At 35.4% G+C, this 20,362-nt stretch overlaps 1 protein-coding gene across 1 annotated transcript; it reads right to left on the bottom strand.

Moving 5' to 3' along the window:
• Nucleotides 1-2,336: 2,336 nt before the first annotated feature.
• Nucleotides 2,337-5,796, bottom strand: si:rp71-1d10.8 (uncharacterized). Its single transcript, XM_051127873.1, has 2 exons — nt 5,729-5,796; nt 2,337-4,227 (listed from the first exon to the last, which is right to left on the bottom strand). The coding sequence occupies exon 2, from the start codon at nt 4,220-4,222 to the stop codon at nt 2,927-2,929; it is 1,296 nt and encodes a 431-aa protein (XP_050983830.1). The 5' UTR covers nt 4,223-4,227; nt 5,729-5,796; the 3' UTR covers nt 2,337-2,926.
• Nucleotides 5,797-20,362: the final 14,566 nt, after the last annotated feature.

The raw sequence follows: 20,362 nt of genomic DNA on the forward strand, positions 1-20,362 counted from the left end.
TTTTAGCTGCAGAAAAAGCTTGTTTTGCTGCTTGATATGGCAAACTGGTGTGTCTTACCATATTATTTTAATGTATTATTTTAATTATGAACACACTGGTTTGTAGTGCAAAAAAGTTTTACCGTTTACTGCACTTCGATATCTTTAAATGAGGATAATAGTTAACCAAAAGACCAGGGGTCATTGTTTATCAATGACTTGCACTCAGATGTGACTAAACAAGTACTATAAACAGTATTCCAGCCATTCAAACTCATCTGGTCAATGCAAATGTGCAGAGACAAAAGAACAGACTGGTCCCGTAGGTATGCTTTTGTGGCCTTTGAACAGCACCGTGAATCGTGCTGAAAATGTCCAAGTAGCTCCTTATTTAGAGCTCATAGGCAAACCAATGCGCATCACATGGGCCCAGTACATGACTGTTAAGGTCCTGGCAAGACACAGTAATAGGTCCTGCCATGCAGAAAGGTCTGTGATGGGAACGGCAAACCTGAAGACAAATAACAGACTGAGCCCAGGGAGAGCAGCTCTGATGAACCAAGGTCATTGCTTGTGAGTAATTTGCACTCAGACGTGACCGAACAAGAGCCGCATGCAGTATTCCTCCTATTCCGCCCCATCTGTTCCACACAAGTGTGCAGAGACAGAAAAACTGACCGCTCTTGCGGATATGGTTTTGTGACCTTTCAACACAGGCATGATGCAGAAAATACCCTAGTGGTTATGAATTTCTTTTAGAACTCATGGGCAAACTAATGTTCATCATGTGGTGCCAAGATATGACCATTAAAGTCTAGGCAAGACACAATAAAAGCAGCTACAATGACAGGCATGTTGAAGAAATAGCCCGGACTGAACACGAGGAAGAAGGCTTGCAAATACTATGAAAACTTATTTCACAGCAGTCATGAGCAACCCAGATACCTTGCTTGACATCAGCCTGTTGGCTCTAGTATGCACTGAGAGCTTTATTAAGAGCCGTAGGACAAAGAATACAGCTCCAGCATGCCATTTCTTGCAGGGTGCATTGATGACACAAGCAGAAACAGAAGAATGCTGAATACTGAATAGTGTACTTATACTTTCCAATCTGAATACTGTGCTGCTAATGCTGGATAAAGCCTAAAATTCAAGACGGCAGTTCAAAACAGTTAATCTAATCGCTATATAGGCAAGAAAGAACAAAGTGGCATTCTAGCTGTTCATTCTTGCCTACATGTTAATAAAGTATATTTATTTCTAGCGTGAAAAATAATAAAATAATTCACACTTATTTACTTATTATCCGAACTAAAAATACATACAAAAATACAATACAAATCTGTGTAGAATGTAGTCTATAAGATCTGCCACTGTGAATATTATATAATTACATAATAGCACAAGGAAATTCTTACATTTTTAATGGTTTTTCCATACTTCTGTGGTGCTAATTTTTACTGTACTATTTATTTTCACATAGCATCATTATTTTGGTAAATATTTAGGTCAGGTAAATTTTAGAACCTCTATCATTAATTATAAAACGGATAGCTCCGGTCCTTGATTCTGATTGGTTGAGCCGCATTCAAAGCTGTTGTAAATTAACATACACCTTTGTTTACGTCTGTGTTTTGCTCGGCAACCACTTTGTTGCAACCACAACCATTTCTGAGGAACTACATTGTTTGGTGGAAGAATACTGTTTTTATATCATTACACTTTATTTGCTCTGTTTTATTTTGTGAAACCTTACTACCTCTATGGAATAACTATTTTATAAAAGCAATAAGCCCAGTGAAGCCGTAGTTTACAGTGACTAACAACGACTCTTAGCTGTTATAAATTCAATGTAAATCACGTCTTCTTGGGGCTTATTGCTTTAGTAATAATCTACTGTGTTCTAGAACATTCCAGAACATTGTTGGACTAGTCATAAATCATTTGTCAAAATCAACGTACACTTCTAAAGTTTTGGACGCTTCACTTTTGCTAACGGTTTATGTTAAACTGTTGTTGTTAGCTCAGTATTATGCATGTATCATGTCATTTTTATACATGAGTAATAACAGAATGACTTGTTTAAGCCAATCTGTTTTTAGTTTCATGAGCAGTGTTAATGATACACAAAAGTAAAGTGATTTTCATATTCAGCATGTCAAACTTCACAAAGAAACATCAAAAATAAAAGTAATAATGTTGAGAAATAGAGAAAATTCAGTAACTGCTTGATTAATACAGTCAGTTTTTTTTGCTTGCAATGTGTTTTTTTTTAAAATTCTGACTTCTTGCTTGAATGTTTTTTTTTTTTAAGTTTAGCTAGTTGAAAACCAAAAACATTGACTACATACAATTGAAATGAATGTATTATTTATTTGTAAAAAAAAAAAAAAAAAAGTACTTTTAATTAAATAAAATTAGTAATGAAATACAATTTTGTATAAATAAATTATGTAATTATCTAAGATGTGCACAAGGATTAACAGACTTTAGTCAGGGAAAACTCCAAATTTAATTTAAGGCTCTATTCAGTACTGTTTTAAAATGTTATCTGATATTCAATTTCCACAGCATTTTATTTTAACACCGCTAGACTGCTGCGACCGAATGAAAGACCAGTGTTTTCAGAAATTGTATATTCTGTGATTCTTTACTTGTTCTGAAATTACGCTCTTTGTCCACCCTTCAGTTTATCGATTATAAACCCATTCATATATCCCGTCCTCTTCTGCGCAAGACTCGTGGTAGCAGGCCTTACAGTTGCTGCATCTGATCCACGCTTCAGCAGCTTTGGGATCATCGTCTGAGCCGTGGTTTATAAAGCAGCCTCCGCATTTGTAGAAGGTGGCTGTTTTAATCTGTTCACTTTTTTGTTTTAAATGTTCATTATTAAGAAGATACTCTGAGTTTCTATGTAAATGCGGTACTGTCTCAGCTCTGGGTGTCTTTACACCCCTGTGACTCTTTTGTATGACCACAAAGTCTTCGAATGATCCTGCTTCAACAGCTGGAGGCTCATCAGAGCCGCTCTCAGTGCTGCAACGTGCGGTGTCTTCAGCGGATGGCATGGTGCTTTTTGCCCAATGGGGGTAAACTCATTTATCGGGAACATCCCTGTTGTTCTGAACGCATCCTTGGCGCTTTCCGTAGTGGCAGTTTTCTTCCACGCTTCCATGAACACAGAATAATAATGCGCTTTGGGCAATTTCATTCCAGCACACTGCTGATTACACTTGCGACTCGCTTCACACCAGTTGTGTTTGAGGCTCTTAAACAGAGCCGTGTTAGCCGGATGCAGTGCAGGATAGCATATGACTTCCACACTGTTCTGCTTCATGAGACTGAGGAAGCTGAGATTGAAGACGTGGCTGCTTTGGCCATCGAGGAGCAGAAGGTGGGGCCTGGCGTCATCCTTCGGGAGGTGTGCGACAAACATTTCCCCCCACTCAATGAACAGCTCTGCTGTTATCCAGCCATTGTCTGATGCTTTCACACACATATTTTCCAGAGATTCGTTCATCCACTCATTTTTCACTCTTATTCTTTTAAAAATGAGAAGTGGAGGAGCGAATGCACCGCTGGCATTGAATGCTGCTAGTATGGTTGAGGCTGTTTCCTCCTCAGTTGTGATCTGAAGGAAAGGATCGTCTCGTTCTCGGACATATTGTAGTCCTGATAAATCACACTTCCAAATATGCGAAGGGACGTCTTGAATTCCCAAGTCATCGAGGGTGTTTTCATACATTTTGAACCACTTTCCACGCTCTTCATCATTCATCCTCGTAGCTGGTGATGTGGCTTCTGCTTTTTTTATTTTCAGCCCTGGGTTTCGCTTCATAAAGCCTTCGAACCAGTAATAGCCTGCCTTTTGCTTCTCTTCTGAAAAGCCTCGGATGCCATTTATCTTGGCGAACTCAAAAGCGAGAGACTGCACATCAGTCTTCCTCAACGAGAAGCCTCTCTCCGAAAGCAAGGTGAGAAGGCGCGCTAACTCCCGCTCAGATTCAACAGGGATGAATGGCTTTCTTCCAGACGCATGCTCGGATCCCTCAACGAGCCCTTTCACGCGTCTCTGAAGGGTCGTTTTCGGCACGTTCCACTTCCTCGCCAGCAATCGTAGCGCAGGTTTTTGCCCTGACTCAGCCTGCGCTTTGTACTCCTCGATTGCAGCTTTCATTCGCTCCTCACTCCACTGATTCATCTTCAGACCCTTTCTTCCTTTGAACTCGCTTTGCGTTTCCATTTTTCCTTGAAAAGATAAATCAGAATGTTGTTGAATCAGGTCTAATATTCTGGCATCCCTATTACTCAACTAATATTGTCATCTTTTGCAAAATACATGTTCTAGACTGAACTACAAATCAGTTATTTATTACAAAGTTATGATTTACTAGATAAACTGTTGTTGAAACGTTTGGGAGTGGTAAGATTTGTAATTATTTTTAAATACGTTTCTCAAATGCTGCATTTATTTAATCAAAATACAGAAAAAAAACAGTAATATTGTTAAATATCATTGCAATTTAATCAAGTGGTTTTCTATTTTAATGAACTTTAAAATCTAATTTATTCCAGTGATGCAAAGCTGAATTTTCAGCATCATTACTCCAGTCTTCAGTGTCACATGATTCTTCAGAAATCGTTCTAATATGCTGATTTACTATCAATGTTGGAAACAGTTGTGCTGATTAATACTGTTTTGGAATTTGTGATACTTTTTTAGGATTCTTTGATGAACAAAAAGTTTAAAACTACCGCATTCATTTTAATCATTTCTCAATTTAACACATTCTTTCTGAATAAAAGTATTAATTTCTATCAGAAATTTACTCACCCCAAATGTTAAACAGTAGTTTATATTGTTATATTGTTAATTTTTTTTTTAAATAAATGCTGTTCTTTTAAAGTTTTATTCATAAAAGAATCCTGAGAAAAAGTTTTCACAGGTTCCAAAAAATATTAAGCAACTGTTTTTAACAGAATGATAATAAATCAGCATATTGCAGTGATTTCTGAAGGATCATGTGAGACTAATGACTGGAGTGATGATGTAAAAAATCAGCTTTGCATCACTTAAATAAATCATATTTTAAAGTATATTAAAACTGAAAACAAGTATTTTAAATTGCAATAACATTTTACAATATTACATTTTTTTTCTGTATTTTTGATCAAATAAATGCAGTCTTGATGAGCATAAGAAACAAACAAAATGTTTTACTGATCCCAAACTTTTAAAGGGCGCTGTATAATTTATTCCTGTGATGCACAGCTGAATTTTCATTATATATGCTCATCAAGGCTGGATTTATCTGATCATTATGGGTGTGTGTGTGTGTGTAATGTTATCTTCTAACCAGCAGTCTGCAGATAAAGTAGATCTTTATTAAGTTCTAATTCAAAGCACGCAAATCTTTAGACATTAGCATCCAGTTACACCTAGCACAGTTACATTGGAATTACTAGCAAACAGGTTTATGACATGAACCAAGACAGGACAGCTCATATAAGTTGATGAATGATCGTGTTTCATCCAAATAGTGTAGTGTCCCACATTGACAGATAGGCTGTCCCACTTTACCGAACACGTTAAGCTAAGCTAAGTGGGTCACTACTTTATCATATTTACAAATGATCACACGCAATTTTGCCTATTAAACCCCCGTTAATTGATTATTTTGAAGCAGAGACATTTTTTCTTACTTTACGATTACTATTTCATTTAAAGGCTTTTAAACGGAGAACTTACCATGTGCTTCTTGTGATCGGTTGCGTTGACGCTTGACCACGCCCACCACCGTGATGTCAGGCAAATGAAAACAGTGTGATATAGTAATTATTCATGACTGCTACAATATGATTGGCTCTTGATATTTAAAGGGCACTCCAGCGTGAAATGAATTTGACCCACTTTATCTGATGTCCCACTTTTTCAGACATCAATCTAAATGTAGTTCGGAAATGCAAAGAGCTGGTTTTCTGCGGTAACTGCAGACTGGTTTGCATTAAATGCACGTTATGAAACATACCCTTATTAACAAGAATTTAACATTAGAGAATGGAAAGGCCACGCAGAGGGTTTCTAAATGGCACAATCAATTTACAGGCCCTGACATTTCTAGCTACACAGCATATAGCAGAAACTTTATTATTCAAAGCATCTCACACTGCCTCATTACAACAACCTGGGGTATAATAATAGAAAAAAAAGAAGAAATACTTCAATCTTAGAAACAACGTTGTTATTGTTAACAGAAACCAAAAACAATAAAATATTTAAAATTAATCGAAATATAACTGGAAAAAAAAATCTATATATTAGATGACAAATTTCAAATAAAAAAACCCCAATACATACGGCAAATAATGTTATTTGGAAGCTAACTTAAATAAATAAAATAACACATATTTTAAGCACTTTATTAAAAGGATTAAACTTTATGCACACACAGACATCATTAATAATACACAGCAATAATAACATTTTGTCTGTTTAAAATGTACATTGAACTTTCCCTGCATGTACTTTATTCAGTTAAGCCTTTCACTCTTACCCTGACCTTTTACTCTGCTTTGTGATTTTTGCTCTGCTGACCTTTTACATTATTGACCTAAACCGTGAGGACAACTTGTCCCAATATTAGATGCCTAAAGTACAAGCCTATGAGACATCTATGGCAATGATTTATTGATGCATGTATGAGTCAAGGCATCCTTGGAATTCTAGTAAAAATGTCCATAGCACTCTTTAATAACTAAATGATTCAAATAAATAAATAAATATTATATTATATTTATAATGCAATTATATTTGCAATGCAAAATGACAACATGGTAATATTATGACCTAGTGAATACGATAAGTTACATGTGAACTCCCAAGATGCTTATGACTTATGTCATAACTTGATGCTTATCTTAACTTGGTTAACTGGTAAACCATAACAGTGACAATGTACATTTTAAATAATCAGCCATGTAGCTAGAATGGACTTTTATTGAACTGTAAGCCATTATGAGTGAACCAGCAGAGGGCAGAATAACACTTCATATGGCTGCGGTCAGATGATGGCAGGTTAAAGTCACTCCAGTCGGCTCAGTGAGTTATTGACAATTTTATTTGAATTGGTCAAGATATACAGCTCTCACACTCACTCATTCACTCAAGCAGCTCCATGAGGTGCATCCTGGACTGCTTTAAAATCATATCGAAACATTATAAGTATTTATTTAGGGAGAAGTGTTTTAAGCTCATGAGAAACATACATTCAGGTGTGTGACTTTTGACTGGTGATGTAGAAGTTCCTCAGACTGCAGAAGGCTACAATAAAAAATCTAAAGGTACAAAATGTAAGTATTAATTTGCAAGGGCAGGCTTGATTTTGGCATTGGTTGAGGCATAATGGCAAAGAACAGACATTTTTTTTTTTTAAAAATGTGGCTCTAAATCTCTCGTTTCTTTATTCAAAGTTAATCTAGACAAGTATATGGAACTGTCTAAAGTTCTGTCCATCCTAAAGCAGTCAAAACTGCATGTCTATTCATCATGTGTCCTAAGGTGTAAATGTAATATTTTTTTGTTAACCTGGAAACACATCCCTTGTGAAAGTTAATCATGATTTTACTGAAAGAAAGAAAGAAAGAACAAGAAAAAAGAAAGAAACATGCTTACTTTTACTGTAATAAAACCATGGTTATTTTTCTTAAGAGATTTGTATTTGTGTATACTTTCTTTCTTGTTCCTTTGTTCTGTCTTAATGGTTTAATGTTTTGTACTGTTTAATTATAAAAAAAAAAAGGGAAAAAAAAGATTGAAGTATGATCAGGACTTCTGATCTAAATGAAGTTCCGATCTAAATCAAATGATTCGCGATCGGCGCTCCGAAGTTCCATCTGAATAATGATTCGCGAACCATTATTTCTAATCGTGACTTCGGAGCGGATTGCGAATCATTCATTTCGCAAAATGATTCGCGAACCCGCTCCGAGTTCCGATTTAGCCTACATCAAACGAAATAATTTACGACACGCGTAGTTCCGATCTAAATCAAATAATTCGCAATTGGAAGTCCCGATCTGAATCAAATGATTTGAGATACGGGATCCGATTGGAACGATTCAAAACAGTGAATCATTTCTTGACGCAATGGTTTAACTGATTCGGAGTTTCGAAAAGTTTCACCCATCACTATACGTGCTTTTTAAAACAATTACACGCGATTTCGAAATTCGAAAATGAATGTTTTATAAGCTGGTTTTTGCTAGTGAATCGCTTGAACTGATTGATCGAAGTCCCAAGTTTGAATCAATCGGAGAGGTTCCAGCGTAAATGACTCACTCAATTGATTCGGTTGGTCTGTTCCTCCGCTTTTCGCGTCTTTAGCCATGTTCACATGACAGCGTCAGTACTACTACTGGCTTAGCTTGCTAGTTTTATGACATTAATTGAAATAAGAGAAAAAAGTATTATGTTTACATCAATTTTCCATTCCAAATATAACATTCAACACAAATATAACAACATATTCAGGTGAGGTAACAGGTTAACTGTCTGTTAAATAGTGAAACATTGTGCATTATGATAGAGTTTGTAGCTTAATTCACCATATTTTAAACATTTTGACCACCGCAATTCAGTTGGTGACAGTTCAATAGGACATCAGTTGATCAGTAGTAGCTATAGCATCCAGTCATCTCTCACCAATTGAGTAAGTATTTATTGTAATAAATATTTGAAAATGGTTGTACCTGATTGCATTTGTTTATAAAGAGTGATAGTTAATGTATAAAGAGCAAATGGGAGCAGCAGATGAATACAAAGTAACATAACAACAAAAAGTGGCATTTATGTTTTAAACACTTTGACTACCTTATATGTTCTTACTCTGCCAATGTATTAAATGTGGGCCCTTGAAGGTACACTATTTTCTAGTGTATGTACTCGAACTTCTCAGGTATTATCATTGGACCTATTTCAGATGCGGTTACACATATTTAATTGTTTGATCAAAATTATCGCTAGGGACAATTTAGTAGTTGCTGAATGTTGTTAGGGACATCATAGTGTCTCTATTAAATTCTACACCCTTGTTAATTTGATCTGCAAAAAGTACTTCTCATCAGCACCTTTGTGGAGAAAAGCAAATGAAAAGGGTTCAAGAGCCCATCCTTCATCTTGCTTCTTTCTGTAAATCTGGGACATACATCACCTGCTTTTATAAATTAATTTTGTGCATGTTTATCTGATTGCATGTTTATATGCATATTCACATAGATCATCTCCATTCATTCATTATACATCATTTCTGATTGTGCCGCAAAGATCTGTCTCCCAGGAGTTCATCTCGCATTTCCATTTTAATGCACTGTCAACTTTAAACTACCTGTTTATACTGACAGTGCTTATTGACTTACTCTCAACTAAAAAGCTTTTTATTTCAGATTGATGCTGATCTTCGGATCTTCTTATTCATCAAAGAATCCTGAAAAAAATACTCAACTGTTTTAAATATTGATAATAATAATAATAATAATAATAATAATAAATGTTCCTTGAACAGCATATCAGTATATCAGAATGATTTCTGAAGGATCATGTGACACTGAAGACTGGAGTAATGATGCTGAAAATGCAGCTTTGATCAGAGGAATAAATTACATTTTAAAATATATTCAAATAGACTTATTATTTATTTGAAATAGTAAAAATTTTGCTGTATTTTAGATCAAATAAATGCTGACTTGGTGAACATAAGAGAATTCTTAAAAAAAAAAAAAAACATTAAAAATCGTACTGTTCAAAAACTTTTGACTGGTAGTATATATCCATTATATAATGGATATATTATTAGTATTAATGGGATTCAGTTTTTGAAATAACATGCACTTATAGAGCATAAGCATAACAGTTATAATAGCACTGCAATATGCGATGCAATATAAAACTTCACATTATACCCACTGTAATGAGGCTTTAACATTCCCCAAAAAAGAAGTGATAACCTTTACACAAAAAACATGTATTTCCTTATTATGTTATTGAATTTATATTGAAAATATACAAAATAAAATACTGTTTTACTTACTGTTTTGTTGGTTTTTCCCTCCTGTGTCCTTATTTGGTCTTTCCTGTTCCGTTGCTTGTTATTACGTCATTGGTTAATTGCTCACACCTGTCCTTGTCTCATCAGCACTCCTATATAAGTTTGATTCAGTTCCTTGTTCAGTGTCCGTTCTTATGTTGTCACTAATGTCATTTATGTTAGTTTCGTCGTGTTGGATTGTGTTTTCCCTGCTGTTCCAGTTTGTTCCTGTTCCCATTTGGATTATCTCATTAAACTACATTTTGGAAGTTCAAAATCGGGGGCACAATTGAAGTCCATTATATGAAGAAAAATCCTGAAATGCGTTCCTCAAAAAACATAATTTCTTTACCACTGAAGGCAGAAAGATATGAACATCTTGGATGACAAGGGGGTGAGTAAATTGTTTGTGAATTGTTCTGGAAGTGGACTTCTCCTTTAATAACTTGCAATTGGCAATTTATATTACACAATTCTGACTTCATTTCTTAGAATTGGAACTTTATAACTCATAATTGCAAGTTTATATTATGCAATTGTGACTTTTTCTCAGAATTGTGAATTTATATCACGCAATTCTAAGAAAAAAGTCAGAACTGTGAGATAACAAGCAATAATCCACATTATGTAAACCCATGCACTCATTAAAGATAAATTAATTGGGTGTTACATGCTGTTGCAATGTGCAGAAAATTTCTCAGAGCCATATATACGATATACTATAGCATATATGGAAATGTATTATCTAATATGTTCCATTATAATTTCCAGTATTTTCCCATATAGGCAAACCCCTGTCCCACCAGAACGGTGATCCATCAGTGTGGGCCTCTCTGTGACCGATTCATAAATTCTTAGATTTGTTTCGTCCAGTCTTGATCATTTGATTACACCCTGCTTCAATGTGTCTCACCCAGCAGCCTTCAGGACGCATCCAAGTCACTTGATTCTCACTCATGTAAAATCAATCAAATTAAATTAGGTTAGAAATCAGCGTGAGAAAAGCTTCGAAAGCCACTTCCCAGGAAAAAGTGATGGATTACATGCCGCATTTCAGACATATTTTGAGATAAATGGGGGTGCATTCAGAAGCTTTTTCACATTTTCTCTCCCTGTCATTCTCACTAGCTGCTTACACACACATTTAAGATGTTCACTTGTTTGTAACCAGTTTTGCCCACACCAAAAGTGTGCACCCGCCTGAACTGATTCAGTCATTCCAGTGACTGATGTGGCCTTGGCCGACAGAAAAGAAAAGCACTATTTGATGTATCAAACAGCAGCCCCATAAAAAAGACAAAAGTGAGATATGAAGAAAAACTGCTGCGTCACAGACTCTGAAAGCTTTTCAAGCGCAGGTCAAAGTTATAAACCTTCGAGAGGATAACAACCGCCTATTCGCTTTCCATTGCCCATGTGGCATGCGGCTTACTCTTCCTGGAAAAACACCACATTTATTCAGAAAGCACTGAACGGAGGACAATATCTCAAACACTACTCACAAGACAAGTCCTTTATGTCCGTCCGATTCATTACGAGTCCAGAACAAAGGGCAAACACCATGTGCTTTGTCTAAAACGAGGCTAACGGCCTGACATTCCCTCGTAAATCATCTCATTACAGACTTTCTCCACACACTTCCATCTACCTCCAGTGACTTCTTCAACTCTTCACTCAGTGAGTTAAGACTCGGGCTTAAGGCCTAAATTTCTCCCTACGTTTAAAGGTTAGATTCATTATTAGCATCCCACGAGGGACATGAAAGCTTCAAATATGCAAAAAAGGCCAACACGAATGAGCAGAGGTCCCACAAGCACATTAAGAGGGGGGGAAATAAGCAAAATAACCTCATCGCTAAGTTGCATTAAAAATTAAAAAGCTGCAAAGCAAACGGAGAGGGCTTCACACGGAATCGCTAGTCTGTGTGTTCGAGTGCTAATTGCTACGTTCGATTTCCCACCGGCCGGTCGGCCCGAGCTCGCTTAGACTTTGATTAAGCGAGAGCTCACCGAGCACAAAGGCCATTATCACACTTGACATTTGAGTTGTGTAAATGAAGCATTTTGAGAATTTCCCCTAAAAACCGCCAAAGTCTGTTCTCCAGGGCTGATGAGGGAGCACTTAACTCAGCAAGTCACTCTAAAATGCAATCAGGGGAAAAGACATTCCTCAGCCCTTCCTGTGATCAACCGCAAAGCCGAAACAGGCTCTCGGGTCACTCGGATTTAGCGATAATGGCCCGAGTGATGTTTTTAAGACGGTGCTTGAGTTTGCGACTCAATTGCGTCATTATATCTGTCAAAGTCTGAGAAAAACGGCCTGTTCTACAATCCAGAGAGAAGCTTTCCATCCCATTTAAACCTGACAGCACACCGACTTGGAAACGTTGACGCACGCTCGTGAAAAATATCGATAGACGCAATAATGCCAGGGTGAAAGTTCAGAGAATGTGACGCGGGAGGTTATTGGGAGAGCTTTTAAAGCAGTTTATGGTCCATCAAATTGGTAAAGGGAAATGAGCTCTGGCACCGGTAAAGGTGAGTGTGGAGTTGCACGCTCTGCTGGGAGTAAAGCTGAGCAGTCTGAACCTCATTACTGCAGGGCTCACTGCCAGTCTGCTGTTTTTCACAATGATGAATAATTAAATGCTGGGCGTCCTTCTCTCAACAAGAAAAAAGGTACGTAGGGGGAGAATGTCAACATCTTAATGTACAGTAAGCCACAGAATGATTAAGGATGTTAGGCATCTAAAAGAAAATGAAATGATGTGGATGCATAAATATGAGAAGTTAAAATGTCTGGAATATCATACAACATTTCGACACTGGTAAATTTTTTTTTTTTTTTTTTTTTTTGCACTGTAATACAACAGAATAGCATTGAATTTGGCATGAACAAGTTTAAATAAATAAAAAGTATTTGTAGTTCTCAAAAAGATCACCAAGACTGCTCTTATTTCATTAAAACAGTAAAACTAATATTGTGAAATATTTTTACAATTTAACTGTTTTCTATAAGTTTTTATTATGTTTTATTGGGTTAGTTAGCTGTATTTTTTAGTTATTTTTACTTAATCAAAATAACCCAACTGCACTTTGATTGAGATTAACTGGAATGCACAATGAAAAAAGATAATTAAAAAAAAAGTAAATAAAAAAAATGGAGTTATTACTGTTTTTAAAAATGAACTCTTCATTTTAAAACATAATAAAAATAGAATATTTGATGTAAATATCTTTACTGATACTTTTGACCAATTTAATGGGTCTGTGCTGAATACAAGTATTAGTTTCCAAGTATTAAATTCTTAATTAATGTAAAAAAAAAGAGACTTATTTAATACACACACATATATATATATATATATATATATATAAGCATTTAATTATAAGGTTTTTTTAATGTTTAATGTTTTTTAACAAAGTCTTTTCTGCTCATCAAGGCTACATTTATTTGATTTAGAAAAAACAGTAATATTGTGAAATTTTATTACGATGTAAAATTCAGTTTTTCTATTTTAATATACATTAAAATCTAATTTATTCCTGTGATCAAAGCTGATTTTTTTTTTTTTTGCATCATTACTCCAGTCTTCAGTGTCACATGATTCTTTAGAAATTCTGATATGCTGATTTATCATCAGTGTTGGATACAGTTGTGCTGCTTAATATTTATTTATTTATTTATTATTATTATTGGAACCTGTGATACTTTTTTCAGGATTCTCTGATGAATAAAACGTTAAAAAGAACAGAATTTATTTAAAATATAAATATTTTGTAAAAATATACACTACTGTTCAAAGATTGGGGTAAGTAATTTTTTTCTTTCTTTCTTTCTTTGAAAGAAATTAATACTTTTATTCAGCAAGGATGTGTTAAATTGATAAAAAGTGACAGTAAAGACTTACATTGTTATAAAAGATTTCTATTTTAAACAAATGCTATTCTTTTTAATTTTTTATATATCACAGGTTCCAAAAAAATATAAAGCAGCACAACTGTTTCCAACACTGATAATAAATCAGTATATCAGAATGATTTCTGAAGAATCATGTGACACTGGAGTAATGGCTGATGAAAAGTCAGCTTTTGTCAAACAAATGTATTGTTTAACAGCTGTTTCTAATCAGCATCATGTGAAAAATTCCAGTGTACAAATTCTTATTTAGTCTACTGTGCACATGTGGAAAACAAGATGTTTCCCCTACAAGTGGATCATATCTGTCAACATCTGCAAAAAAAGAAACAGCCATGTGGAGAAGAGTTTTATTCATGCCATAATCACTCTCAGACTTCACAAATGTTTCCAAAAACATCATTCACCTTAGTCTGTATCTCTGTCCTTTTAAAGGGGTCATCGGATGCTAAGTTGACTTTTACATGTTGTTTGAACATTAATGTGTGTTGGCAGTGTATGTATACATCTACCATATAATGATAAAAATCCATGCAGTGTTTTTTAATTAATCTGTAAAAATGTGTGGCGTCATACCAACAGAGGCCGCTCCCACGATAGTTGATTGACATGAGCATCTTAAATCAGCTGTAACAGTCCGACCTCCATTGTTTCGATGCTGGAGCAGGGATGTTAGACAAGAAAATCTCCGATTGAGGTGTTGTGTTGTTGGATGTAATAATGAACATAGTGGTCGTCATTTACTCCCGACATCTGAGCCGCTGAAGATGCAGTAGATTACGTTTGTTTGTGAAGGGAATGAGCCTCCCGATCTACATAAATGCGTCTATGTTCGCACAAATTTGTGATCCAGCTTCACCTACAGCAGATGTAAGTATAAGGTTTTTTTTTTAAATAAATTTCTGCAATCACCTTTCCTAATAACGTGCTAGTTAGCATGTTTCACAGATAAACATGGCTAAAGTAAACAGGCTCGTCACTCCACAGACAGAAGAGAGAGGCGGGGCGAGCAGAGCTCATTTGCATTTAAAGGAACAGTCCCTCAGATTGCGTTGATTTTTGCAGAGCAGATTTTGACAAGGTAAAAAGGGTGTTGTTTTACACAACCATTGAGAATTTTTAACCAAAGTACATTATAGACTTTTCATTAATATCCTAAAGAATCATATCAACTTGTTGAAAATGGGCATCCGATGACCCCTTTACATAGAACATACAAGGATTGTACACTGTAAAAAAACAATTTGTTGAGTCAGCTTAAAATAATTTGTTACCTGGCTGCCTTTACAATTTTAAGTTCAGTCAACTCAAGAAAGTTTAGTCAACTTGAAATGTTAAGTGGTACTAAGCGACAACTTTTATATTTGAGTTGATTCAACTTAAAATCTTAAGGCAGCTGGGTAACAAGCCTAGCTTTTAAGTTTAACAAACCAAATTTAACATTTCAACATTTCAAGTTGACTAAACTTATCTGAGTTGACTGAACTTAAAATTGTAAAGGCAGCCAGGTAACAAATTATTTTAAGCTGACTATGTGTATGTATGTTAGTGTGCAAATCTGACAAGATGTTTAGAATAAAACACAAAACACATAAGGATTAATAACATCTCGTAGTCTTTAATTATTATTTTTTAGAGCTGTCACATAGCAACAGAAAAAGTAATACACATAGCTCCCTGAAAGAGAAGCCTTACATGAAAATATCAATCTTAAATCCACCAAAATAAATACTGAGTTTACAAAAGTTCTACAACTTGTTGGGAGATTTACAACACATTCATGCTTAGAACTTCTGCCTTCAGGCCCTCGAGGTGTTCGATCACACATGTGAGGTTAAGGGACCGGGAATCATTATTTCGCATGAAATCCTGACGGTAATGACTGCCCTGAAGGTCCGTGAAGGTTCGGGGAGAGTTATTTCGGACGTAAATCGTTTCGAAGGAACAACTCAGGGCTCATGTAGGGGTGTTTTTGGTTCTGTCATGGCTATGGAGTACCAGCATTTCCCCAAATCCATCCTTCCTTCCACATCCGTCGGCGCTCAAAGCGGCATGTTAAGCTCCAACCATTGCAAAATCTCCATCTTCAAACAACATAATGACATCCAAAGAACACAGGTAGGAAATTGTGCAAGTTTTACTGTTAAATAACGGCAGAGTACCTCTGAATTTAAAGGTGCTACATAAGTGTACAAATGAAAACCGAAGATGGATCATTTGGACGAGTCGTCGGCTGGTTTGCCTTTGATTGTACATTATAACCTCTTTAAAGGAAACATTTTCAACTACTACCAGCATGAACTTGCACAGTTTCACAATGCTCTGTACATCCGTAAGATGGCTGTGAAGGCACGACCATGTACATGATTGTAAAAAAACAAGTAGCCTGGCGTACAGCTTCAATCTGGACATTGCTTCCGATGGCACGGTCATACACCAGACTGGAAGAAGAAACGCGTTCGACTAAAGCATTTAAAGGAACACACGGACCACTATCAAATCGTTTGCATAAAAATACTCCTATGTACAATAAAATCAAACTAAGCTCTACCTTTAGAAATTAAATATCGGTTGATAAAAAGATGAGAAAGGAAAAGCTAAAGTGGGCATTCCCTGGAGCTAGGTAATGTAGCTAGCTCGGTTCAAACTGGAACAAATAAAGCCAAAATAGACTCGTCCGTCGGTCGATCAAATCTCAGTGTGTTCCTTCACCACGGCGTTTATCAAAACTGATCACGAGAGTCAAATTCGTTCATCAGCTTTCATATTCCTCACACATTAGTTTGGTCTGCGATAACATAACTCGTGACCGGAATACTGAACGACTTGTGGGTGCAATAATCTTCATGTTATAAAAGTGCTACAAGTGCTTTATTTGCAGGATGGTTTTCATTTTAAAATCAGGAAACTGACGCACGAGGACAGTGCTGAGCTCTACACGTTTGATATTTTCAGTCGTCCGCGTGTCGCTGTCAGTACATCCCTGCAAATAAGACCAAACCTGTTTTTCTGATGGCTGACACATGAAATGTGAGATATTTAAAAATATTTACATCTCTTAGACCAATTCACACGATTGGTGCTCCCGAAGGTAATTCGTTTTAGGCACGCTTCAGCCGTCTGGCAAGTGCTGGAGATTGTTCTGGGTCAGGTCTGCTATATCCAGGCTCTCGGAGGAGCATGTTTATTGGGGTCCTCGGCTCTGGAAGCCAGCTTTATTATGGCACATCATTGCTTTGGGAGGTTTTAGTTATAAATGTCAAGGAACGAAAATGCATCTGCATGGTTTTTCCATGAAATTTGTTTTCTCGAGACAAACTCATGCAGCAGCTGTATTTTCCCTCCTCGTATTCTTAAAGGAATAGGTCAGCCCAAAATGAAAATTCTGTCATTTACTCGCCCTCATGTTGTTCCAAACCTCTCTGGATTTCATTTCTTCAATGGAAATAAAAGGAGAATTGTTTCACTTATTTTTTTATGGTTCTTCTGTAATTTTATCCTTGGAAACTTGCTTTCCAAGGATGAGAACACTGTAGAAGTTCAATAATAAATAAAATAACTGTGACTTTTTATCTTAGAATTCTTTATACTTTTTCCCCCCACAATTGCTAGTTTACATCTCACAATTATGACTTTTTCATCAGAACCATGAGATATGAACCCACAGTCGTGAATTATAAAGTCTGAATTATAGGATATGAAGTTACAAATGTGTGTTATAAAGTCAGAATTGCGAGATATAAATCCAAAATTCTGAGAAATTACGTCAAATGTGACATGAACTCACAATTTTTTTTCTCAGAAATGTGTGATATAAACTCTGAGTATAAAATTATTAAATTATAAGTTTCTATCTTGCAATTAAGACTTTTTTTCTTGCAATTCTGACTTCTGAGTTGTAAACTTGCAATTCAGAGTAATAAAGTCAAATTCTGATGGGATAAAGACTGATATTTTGTACAATTTTGAGTGTATAAACTCACAATTCTGACTTGACTTGCAATTATGTTATGAACGCAGAATTGCAAAAAAGACGTTCAATAAATAAAATTAAAAAAAGGTAATTGCAACTTTTTATCTCACAATTCTAAGTTTTTTTTCTCACGATTGCGAGTTTACATCTTGCAATTCTGAGATATAAACTCAGTATTGAGTTAGAAAAGTCAGAATTAGGAGATATAAAGTCGCAATTGCTTGTTATAAAATCTGAATTGCAAGATATAAACTCTTCTGAGAAATGAAGTCAGAAATGTGAGATATTTTACTTTTTTTCCTCAGAACTCTGAGTTTTAAACTAAATCGATAAATTGAGATTTTGTATCTTGCAATTCTGATGTTTTTTCTTGTAATTCTGACTTCTTTTCTCAAAACTGTGAGTTATAAAGTTAAATTATGAGAAAAAAAATATTTAGGTCAGGTACATTTTAAAATACATTTTTTGGCAGATAAATTAGGTAATTTTTTTGTACTTTTTTTTCTGGATGGGAACATCCTAGAAGTGTATTCTGTAACATTCCAAAACATTGTGGAAGTAGTTAGAAAAGAAAAAAAATATCCAAAAGTACAGTTGCACTTCTGATGTTTTGGATGACTCACTTTTGACAAATGTTTATGTTAAACTGTTGTTGTTAGCTCAGAATTATGCATGTAGCATGTCATTTTTATAAATAACAGATTCAGCTTGTCAAACCTTATTTATGAAAATAAAATTTGTTTTTATGATGCATCTCCTCTAATATTTCCACTAGAGAAATTTGGGTTTATTTTCAGGAAAATAGCTTCATTGTCTATTGTCAACAGATTTCTGTTGGTCACTGTGGTAAATTAGCTTGAGCAATGCAAAATTTCTCAATTCCTATTGAAGTGACTGCAAAAATTCACTGCACAACAGTAAACGTGATCATACTTTAAAATCGTCACTTAAAATATTTTAAATACAAATGGTATTTTGCTTTTGTTTCACTAACACAGTTTGAAATATCATGAGGCTGAATAAATAACGCAAGTAAATTGTCATTATTGGATAAACTATCCCTTTTGCAAGAACGACTTCAGCTCATTTCAGTCTTGCAGGAAGCGACGGTCATCTTCGGTAAGGCTGAAACATTTTAAGACACGGCATCTGGGAGAACCGGCCCTGCTTGCTGTCAGCAGAGGTTTTGTTTGGAGTGGCCTGACACATTCTCAGTCAGCAGGCATCGTGTCGTTTTAGCGCTCTCAGAAAAACACTGCGCTGTTTATGCCAGTGAATCACGTCAGAGGAGATCCTTGCAGCGGAAGCCGTCGTGGAAATGGATGCATTTAGTGATACATGTGAAGCGCAGAGCTGACCTGACTGAGAACGGTCACCCGTGGGTCTGAGACATCTGTGTATTCAGAGAGGTTTACACAGAGCCAAATGACATCAGCTAGCCTGTGAGCAGTACGTCTCATTCCACAAAGAACTCCTGAACTCTTAGAGCACATAAATGAGATTTCAGTTCACAATAAGAAAATGGAGACATTATGTTTTCCTCAAGCCAGATTTTATGGCTAGAAGAAAACAAAAACTCATTTCCTGTCAAAATCCTTTGTATATAGATGGAAGTCTTAAAAGTAATGTTTTAATGAAATCATTTTGAAGAATTTTGGGGCATATTTTTATGGAAGGCCCTTTCCGCTACTGAATAAAAAATAAAAAAGGTACTTTTTGTCCATTAGAACTGAGAGATATAAACCTGCAGTTGCAAGTTAAAAAGTCAAAATTACGGGATAAAAAGTCACAATCATGCTTTATGAAGTCAAAGTTGTGAGATATGAACTTACAATTCTAAGAAATGAAGTCAGTTGATGTTAAGTTGACTTTTTTTAGAACTGTGATATCAACTGTGAGTAGATAAATTGCAATTTTTGTATCTTGCAATTCTGACTTTTTTCAGAATTGCGAGATATGAACTTCTTACAACTGCAAGTGTATAACTCAGTTTTGACTTTATATCTCACAATTCTGACTTTATTTCTCAGAATTGCAACTTTCTCAAAATTGTGACTACTTCTCAAAATTGTGGCTTTATTTCTTAGAATTGCGAGTTGAAATCTTGCAATTCTGATTTTCTTGCAATTCTAAATTTATTTCTCAATATTGCAACTTTATTTCTCAGAATTAAGAGTTGAAATCTTGTAGTTCTAAATTTTCTGGAAATTCTGAATATTTCTTTCTTTAAAGTCACAACAGAATTGTGATTTTATTTCTTAGAATTACAAATTGAAATTCTGAGCTTTATTCTTGCAATTCTGAATTTATTTCTCAGAACTGGAACTTTATTTCTCAGAATTGCGACTTTATTTCTTAGAAATAACTTTATTTTAGAATTCAAATTGCGCACAATTCTTAGGTTTTTCTT

This window comes from Labeo rohita, chromosome 14 (genome assembly GCF_022985175.1).
Source record: "Labeo rohita strain BAU-BD-2019 chromosome 14, IGBB_LRoh.1.0, whole genome shotgun sequence".
Classification (NCBI taxonomy): domain Eukaryota; kingdom Metazoa; phylum Chordata; class Actinopteri; order Cypriniformes; family Cyprinidae; genus Labeo; species Labeo rohita.